We start from the raw sequence: 9735 nt of genomic DNA on the forward strand, positions 1-9735 counted from the left end.
TTATTATACATTGTTTTTATTACAAATTTGATAAAATTAAGGTTTAAATACTTTTAAATGATACATTACTCCATCTTTTACTAAACTACAAGTCTTTTGCCGTTTTTATGCCATTTAACTACACAAAACGATTACAACAATGGAACATCGATTTTATAGCAACAGTTTTTATAAACGCGTTAGATCATAGATTTTTGATCTTTGCCAGATGGGTAACGGTTAGCGAGGCAGGTCCTGTTATTTAAATGGTCTAAGTTAGACAAGCAAGCAGCGACATTATTTCCACAAAATATTTTTGAATGAAAGTTAGCAGCAATTATAAATGTATAGTTCTGACTTCTGTGGTCAAAGTCAAACTTAAACTGTCAAACAAACAAAAGTCAGTCAAGAATCAAGAACAAGAATGGATAAGAAACCGATCAATCGAAATATCGAATAAATTATAGTTATTAGTTCGGGTGCACGGTTCGGATCGGCTTCGGGCCTCGGGGACGGGTTCATGTTCATGTTCAGTAACAGTATTCAATTATTCATAATTCTATAACGTTCTGACATGGTTCTGACTTTCGAACATACTCGCCCCAATAGATTCTCGTCCTTTTCATTTTCAACTTCATAGCCAAATCCAGTCAGTGTTACATTTTTTTTTAATTTTTATAGAGAAACTTGAAGTGAATGCTCAGAGAATACTATTACGGCACGAAATAGTTGTGGTGTTAAAAGAACTGACACTTTGCTTTCTTCATTTAGTGAGTTTTCCTACTTAGTTTAATATAAGTGGGAATCAAGGCTGAAGAGAATATTTTTTTATTGTGCCTGCCAAAGATTGTTCCAATTTTTATATAAAAAAAATATATTTTACGATGGTTTATCTTCTTAATATGAATTTTGCAAGACTGTAAGTGAATTGGTGCCAATACGTTTATTAAAAGTGCCTTGTAAGTTTTGCTTTCAATATGTATTCCAACAGACGTTTAGTTGCGACCTGTGGAGTGATTTTTTGCTGTAACATGGCATTGCTAGCTGTATTTATAAAGTATAATATCGGAGAAAAATGCTACATTACTATCAATGACGACCACGAAGTTGCTTCAATTTTACCTGACGACTTTTTGAGTATTGGTATCGACGCGTCCGAAATACAAACTTATGACAGATTGGATTTTACGAAGAGTAGATTTAAGGAGTTGGCGGCAGCACTGGCTCCCGCTCGACTGCGCCTCGGGGGAACCATGTCCGATCGCTTGGTCTTCAGTAAAGATGACGTACCCACAGTATCGTGTGACCAGTGCCCAGTAACACCACAAACTGAAATTGTGTGTGAAGCTGTTCAGGAACTATGCAGGCAAAAATTCCTACCATTCTTTATTATGACTGGACAGAAATGGACCCAAATAAATGAATTCTGCAAGGCTACCAAGATAAAGCTGTTATTCCCTTTGAATGTACTTATCCGCAACAATAAAGAGTGGAATGACCGAAATGCTATTGAACTTTTAGAATATTCTAAACATAAGAATTACGATATTGATTGGCAGCTTGGCAACGAGCCTAATTCATTTCGCCATGTGTTCAACATCAGCATTAGTCCTAAAGATCTAGCTCACGACTTCAAAAAGCTTCGTAGGCTTTTAAACCATCATGGCTACAAGAAATCTCTGCTGGTCGGCCCTGACACCACTAGACCGCAAGATCACAACAAATATTGCCTTGAATACATGGTAGAGTTCCTTGGCAATATTTCTCATCATGTGAACATTAGATCCTGGCACCAATATTATTTAAACAGCAGAACTGCCAAATTGGAAGACTTCTGGAACCCAGAAATCTTTGATTACCTTAAAGAACAAATTGAAACTATGAAAAATCACACACATAATTATAACAACATTCCAATGTGGCTGACTGAAACAAGTAGTTCATATGGTGGTGGAGCCCCAGGTTTGTCTAACTCATATGCAGGGTCGCCACTGTGGGTAGACAAGTTGGGACTGTCAGCAAAATACAACATTACAACTGTGATACGACAAAGCTTTATTGGGGGTAACTACAGCATGATCGACGATCAACTAGAGCCACTACCGGATTGGTGGATTAGTGTGTTATACAAGCGACTGGTTGGCAACAAAGTTTTGTTCCTCAGTTGCAAATGTTCCAAATATCAAAGAATTTACGCTCATTGTGCCAACAGAAAGTACACAAATGACACAACAGCTATAACTATTTATGCTGTAAATTTACAAATGGAGAAAGCAAAGTTTCTTCTCAACGGTACTGCTTTTCATGGTGGCGATTTAAACATTGACGAATATATAATAAGCGCACCCTCTAACAATAGAAGATCAAAAACTGTGCTGCTTAACGGGTGGCCTTTGTATTACGATGCTTCATACCCTGAGTTGCAGCCCTATCATATGAAATATGGTAACCATATATCCATGCCACCATACTCTATCGGATTTTGGGTAGTGAAAAATACATCCATAACAATTTGTTAGTAAATGTCAGTAAATTGAAGACAGGTGTTAGATTTAAATTTATAATGATTTTTAGCAGCATTGTGCACTTTTGTTTTAGGTAAAAAATGTTTAAAATTTTATCAAAAATTCACAAGAAGGATAAATCGTCCAGTTTGTGTATCATAGCACATATAATTTCATTTATATTCTTTTAATACATTTGCAATTTGTAAATGCATTCCAGTGATACGATGATGCCTTTTATTAAAATGTTACAATAGAGCAAAAATAGTGAAAAGTTGACAGTTTTTGAAATATTTATTTGAGAACTCTGTTTATGTTAGAAAAATTTGTATTGTATGTTATACCTATTCATATTTCTGATTCAAATTTATGATATTGAAAAGCGACTACTTAATGATAGAATCTCAATAATGAAAAGCCATTTATACATCTCAATATAACTTTAATGTCTACTTCTTACTAGGGCGTGCACAAAGGTTGTGATCAGGGTGTGAACTAGGCCAATTAATCAGATAGCACAAAACTGGAAAATATGTGCACAATTGTAGAGTTCTGTCACTTCTGTCCTAAAAGGACAAAGCAACAAAGATAACACAAATTGAGTAGCTTATAAACCGACTTCAAAAAAAAGGAGGAGGTTATTAATTTGTTGGAATCTTTTTTCTTGTCATTGTTTCCTGATTGTTAAGCCCATTGGCCTCTGAAAATTTAAAGATGGTCCTGGCTATACAGGAAATGAAATTTTTAGGGTAAGCTGTGTTTTTGTATTTATATGATGTGCACACCCTCAGTAAAAGCTACTTTCCTCTGCTCAATAACTTATACCTTTGTTACTGCTGGTCTCAAGATATTTAATTTTAGTAAAACTAGGTAAAAATGTTAGATTTGTAAGAATAAAATAAGTGAAGCTACGATTCTCAGTAATAGCTACTTTTATATAACTAACTACTATTACTGCTTGCTGGTCTCGAGTTTTTTTTTTAAATATATCAGAACTAAGTAGTTAAAAATGTTAGAACTGTATAAGAACAATGTAAACTAAGTGCAAACCATGAGCATTTACTGAAAATCATTTACAGTAAATGAAGGACAGACATTATACCTACAATCTATGGACTCAATGATTAGTGTAATTTTCTCAGCATACTGAAGATTATATGAAAAATTGTCAAATAGTTTCTCCCTGCTCAGCATTTGGAATAACTTTTGTGTGACATTTTTTATTTATGAAGTGTAAATATGCAGTCTATACAGTATATGTCACTGCAGTAACTGCTAATTTATTCTTCTTAACAAATTGGTACCTTTCTTACTGCTTGCTTTTCTCAAGGAATTTAATTTTAGCAGAACTAGTTAAAAAATGTTAGAACTTTATGAATAGTATAGATCTTACTTCATGTATTGTTTTGGAAGACTTTATATTATTACGCAGCAAACATTGTGTTTGATCATTTTATACCAATTGCCATCACATTTTTTACATTTTTATCATAAAAGTTGGTTCCTAATTTCTCACTTATCTATAATCTCGTGTGATTAAAATGTTCTTATGCTAATGCAATGTACAAACAACGTGTATTTTAGACTTTTTTTTATAAAAAAATTATACATTTATTTATTGTTTTTGATATTTTTTGTAAGCAGAAATACAAGAACACAATTAAAATGAATTTTATTAAATTTTGAAACTATTTAAGTTTCAAGGTTTGCATTTTTGTAAATGAAATCACAGTTATTTATAACATAAATACATAGTTAATAAGTAGAATAGCATATATTACGTATATTGTATTGATACATCATTATTATTATTTAAGTTACTTTTTAAGTATAGAACCTCACTAATTTATGAGATCTTATATCATACCTCATTCTTTATTAATCCAATTAATTATTTTTTAAAATAAATGCTGTCATATTTAAATATAATGAGGTAATAAAGGAAACGAACAGAAACTGAAATATGTAATTGTAAAAATGATATAAGTTTGTATAGCAAAGGCAGCCTTATTGCTCCAAACGATATCTTACATGCTGTTGCCTGATGAAATGATTTGTGGAAGCTCTTGTGATTTATGAATGAACTAATATTAACTTTTCTCCATAAAATATGTAAAATTGGTCTTAATAATTCAAAGTAAACATATTATATATAGTAGTATATTTTCAACAAATTTATTTTTGTTTACGCTTTCACTTTAAATTATTTGAAATGTGTGTGTGTGTACTGTACAATGTTGTTGGGATCTTTTCCCCTTGCAATAAGCAAATACTGATGACCTTACAGTTTATTCGGTCATATGTAACGTTCTTGAGAATTAATATTATGTTTATATATTGTTGACTTTATTATTGTTCTTAATAGGCACTTGACAAGTCGACAATCAACTGCCTTGCCTGGAAAGCAGTTTGTACCTACTTTAAATGACATTGAACTTATATCTAGAGTCTAGACCTTATTATTGTTGATGAAAATCTATACTCATTACAATATGATAGCAGTAAACCAAGTAGGTACAAATTAAAATTTATTGCTGCTCGCTATTATTTATTTTATATACTCAGAGGCACAATTATCCACCCACTTTAATATGACGCGAGTATATTAAAGTGGGCGGATAATTGAGCCTCCGAGTATATTTTATTGACACTTCTATTATATTTTAGCTGATAGCTTTAATTGTATACATTTTGCCAATGAGAAGAGAAAACAACTTTGTCTAGATACCAATAAAGGCGGAGTTGCACCAGTAACAGCTCTATTGCTCCATCACAATGAAAGAGAGCAACATTTTAGATTCGGCCGCTATTGGTCAACATTTGCCTATTTCTCTTCACGAGATATGTCGTTTGTTGCATACTAGACCTACTTGTATTAATTTTAAGTTCTTGCTGTACTAAGATCTGGTAAAACTTTGCTGAAAATGCCTGCTTAAAAATGTCTGCCTCCAACAATAGTGGTTGTTATTGACTGTCAGGCTTTAATTTTATAGCCTGACCAGACAAATAAAAAAAACCTGAAGTGAGGGCGCCACAAATATTTTGAGCCATCTGTGCAAATGCTAAGAGGAAATTTTATTTATTTATTTACATGAAATATGCCCAGAGAAACATTACAGTTTCCCAATTCGTTCCCCGAGCAATCATAAATAGTATCTAACTACAACAATAAATATAATATTACAAAAATACTATTAAACAAACAAAATAAATTAAAAATAATCAATTAAAAATAAAAAAATAATCAAATCAAATATATTCAAATTAAAAAAATTAGTAGGTAGTCTCCAACATGGCGTTTTTTTTTAATTTTCTGGTCAGGTTTCAAGTGCCTCTTGTAGTAAGCCTATTTCTAGTTTAAAAGTATTTTATTATAGTTTTTAATAGTCTGAAGCCAATCACATAAACACATGTCAATTCACAAGACATTAGAAATAGATATTAAGCACCACAAAACAAGATTAAACCCAATTGATCTTTGACATATTGATTATGTAAGTTAGATATTGGGTGGACAGGTATTTGTCTAAGTTTATTTTTATTGAAATACTTACTCAACTCAAAATTCTACTTGGTACTGTACTCTTTCTATATTTTATTTACCTACTGTGTATAAATAATAATTATATTATGTAAGTATATTGCTTTTTGCTAATTGTGGGTGCCTACTGTAAGACTGACTAAAGTAATCTATACTTATAATAAATCTGTAGAGAGGTCAATTCTGTACATGAAATATATTTCCAAAATAACTATCAGGGGGTGATTAGTGATCGATACTGATGCCAAAAATGCAATCAGTAAAATTTTTGTCTGTCTGTCTGTCTGTCTGTCTGTCTGTCTGTCTGTCTGTCTGTCTGTATGTTCTTTATAGAAACAAAAACTACTGGACGGATTTTAATGAAACTTGGTACAAATATTCTACATACTCCTGGGCAGGTTATAGTATACTTTTCATTACGCTATGATCAATAGGAGCAGAGCAGTGAAGAGAAATGTTGAGAAAACGGGAGAAGTTACTCAATTTTTTAAGCTTCCGTCGCGTGTACAGCCTTAATGGTTAAAGCTACATGGAAATCATGTATCACGGAAATGTTCTCCTTAAAATTATCTATAAAAATATAGAGGGGGGGGAATAAATAAAGAACTGCAACCTTGATGAGTAGGGTAGGGGTAGGGTAGGGTAGGGTAGGGTAGGAGTAGTGTAGGATAGGGGTAGGGTAGGGTAGGGGTAGGGTAGTGGTAGGGTAGGGGTAGGGTTGGGATAGGGTAGAGTAGAGGTAGGGTAGGGTAGGATAGGGGTAGTTGAAAGTTTACAACGACTTTCACGCGGACGAAGTCGCGGGCGTCCGCTAGTGTGTGAATAAATTACTATTTTTATTTCCACTTTGTGCCTAATACTTACCTATATAAGTACGATAATGTAAAAATCTGTATACGTACATATAGTAAAACTGTAAAATGTCAAATTCTGTACATTGAAGATATTTTGAAAATTTTTGTTGGAGAGCATTATATGTATAATCGATACTGAAGCCAAAAATATATAATAAATACTTTTTTTATTTTTCGTCATACTGGCTGACCGTGCTTTTTTTGACTAGGCATCACGCTGAAACTACTGAATAAAGTCAAATGAAACTTGGCACGATTACAGCCTTAATATGAAGTAGGTTATAGGGTACTTTTTGTCGCGAAAATTAAATCAGAAAGGGATGAAACAGGGTTTGAAAGTTGTATATTAGTTACAAAATGCCCTCCAACAAAAATTTTCAAAATATCCTCAATGTACAAAATTTTACCTGTTACGGTTTTATTGTAAGTATAGATAGATAAAAGATAATCAAGTTTCTTAGTGCCCGCGCAGACAAAAAGTATACCGCCTTCTAAATCTTGCGTTTCGTGTTATCTGTAGTGAATTTACCTACATAGCACCGGGAAACTGTTGCTCTAAACACAGTCTAAATAATATATACGCAGAACTCAAAACGCTTTCCCGTTTCAGTCTGTGCGAGCCCTTAGATTACACTATTCTTAGGCCTAGGCCGCACTATACGGTTAAACCGCTGTGATTTTTAATAGCGTGAATTTGTGGCCCTACAAAACTAATACTAACGGCCGCACCTGCTACTTTTTCCCGCGACTGATTTTAAAACCAAGATTTGTAATCTATAGAACTTAGTTGACACGCATGTACTGGTGTTAAACGCGGGCGGTTTTTTGGTCAGAATTCGGTGAAATCATACATGTTGACAATTAATAAATTTAACTTTTTTTTTTATTCAATGAAAATTGCCGCCAGTTGTAGTTGTAGAATAACGTATTATATGTCGTTATAAGTCGCTAGGTCAAGTAAGAAATATTAAAATTATCATCAATATTAAAATCATCAAAATCATCAATATTAAAATCATCAAAATCATCAATATTGTCATCAATATTAAAATCATCAAAAATATTAAAGAGTCAAAAAATCCTTGACAATACCCCTAAAAAAATCCCATTTCATTTATTTGCCCCCGAAATCTGGGGAGAAAACCCCTGAGTTGGGAACCCTGTTTCGCGATTTTTAACCAACCGTCTCAAGCGGTTTCGCGGTTGTAGCGATTAATCGCTTGCTGAAAAAAATCGTAGTGCGGCCTCAGCCTTAATTGTAATTACTTACTCATACCTAATATTTTAATTATGCATTTACTTAAGTATATAAGTACCAATACTTTTATACAAATGTACAGAACGAAATACATAATATAACTTTGATTTGGTTAGAGTGAGATAATATACGAGTATGATATTATATATGTTTATGTTATTTATGTTTCTGCTTTTCTAAGAATTGTAAGATGGCCTGCCTTCTGACAACTATGACTTGTAAATTGTAAATATAGATTTTGTTAACTTTTCATGATTTATTTTATTTTTTTTTAATACCTACTAAGTAATAGTAATTTTAGCTATTAATTTTAGTTATACTTTCTGCTATGAAATCTATACTTCTACTAACATTATAAATAGGTAAAGTTTGTTGTGTTGTAGGAGGTAATCTCTAGATCTACTGAATTAGTTCTGAAAATTGTGAAGAATTCTGCATTCCTGATTTTTTTTTCAATTCTTTACATACCTATGTGAAGTCTGCCAATCCGCGTGGTGGACTATTGGCCTAGCCTCTCTCATTCTGAGAGGAGACTCGTGCTCAGCAGTGAGCCGAATAAGGGTTTATATCTATTTACTTATTACTAACTAGCAGAGCCCACTCGATTACACGCGATTTCATTCCCGTTGAAATACGTGGATAGAATATAACTTACTCCCTGGCAATGTAGCTTGTTGATATAAAATTTACAATGCTTTAATATCGAAATACATTTCGAAACAACATTTTCCGTAAAGATAATATTTAACAAGGACATTAGCATGACATTGACTAAAAGTCGTAAGCAAATATACGAGTATTATTAGGCTCATAATATATTTTTGTTTACCGACGGTTAAACTTCAATTTATATTATGTAAAATTGCTTTTCATATTTAAATCAGTTTAATTTGTTTACTCGATGTGTGTTACAGTCTAAATCAAAAACGCTGGCACTTTTAAACTTGCTTTAGACAATTTTAAAAAGACCATTTGGTGGAAGACTTCGACTGTGGCTAGTTACCACCCTGCCGACAAGACGTATCGCCAAGCGATTTAGCGTTCCGGTACGATGTTCTGTAGAAACTGAAAGAGGTGTAGATTTACATCCTACTCCTAACAAGCCCGCTTCCATCTTGGATTGCATCATCACTTACCATCAGGTGAGATTGTAGTCAAGGGCTTACTTGTAGAGGATAAAAAAAAACTGTCTTTGAATACGTATACAATATACTCGTAACAAAAAGTTACGACTCTACTAGCGCACGAAGGGTTCCGTATCTATAAAAAAAGTAACTAATGTTTGTTGTACGGTAGCTAGCCCCCTTAACTATTTATTTTATTTGAGTTTTTTAATATTTGATGTTATAGCGGCAACAGGAATACATGGTTTATGAAAATTTCAACTGTCTAACTATCATGGTTTATGAGATACATCTTGGTGACAGACGGACGGAAAGCGGAGCTAATAATAGAAATGTAATTTTTCTATTATTTTCCTAGACTTTAGGCCCTTCGAATAAAACTATGTGATTGACGCTCAGATCAATAAAAAATAGTCAAAGAATTGACGTGATATTTCCTAGGCAAACTTAAATGCGGTTAAGTTTCAACTTTTAC

General features: G+C 32.9%; 1 protein-coding gene across 1 annotated transcript; it reads left to right on the plus strand.

Moving 5' to 3' along the window:
* The first annotated feature begins 275 nt into the window (after positions 1 to 275).
* On the plus strand, positions 276 to 8386 carry LOC112042805 (heparanase-like). Its single transcript, XM_052883083.1, has one exon. The coding sequence runs from the start codon at positions 957 to 959 to the stop codon at positions 2496 to 2498; it is 1542 nt and encodes a 513-aa protein (XP_052739043.1). The 5' UTR covers positions 276 to 956; the 3' UTR covers positions 2499 to 8386.
* Positions 8387 to 9735: the final 1349 nt, after the last annotated feature.

Source organism: Bicyclus anynana, chromosome 8 (genome assembly GCF_947172395.1).
Source record: "Bicyclus anynana chromosome 8, ilBicAnyn1.1, whole genome shotgun sequence".
NCBI classification, from domain to species: Eukaryota; Metazoa; Arthropoda; class Insecta; order Lepidoptera; family Nymphalidae; genus Bicyclus; species Bicyclus anynana.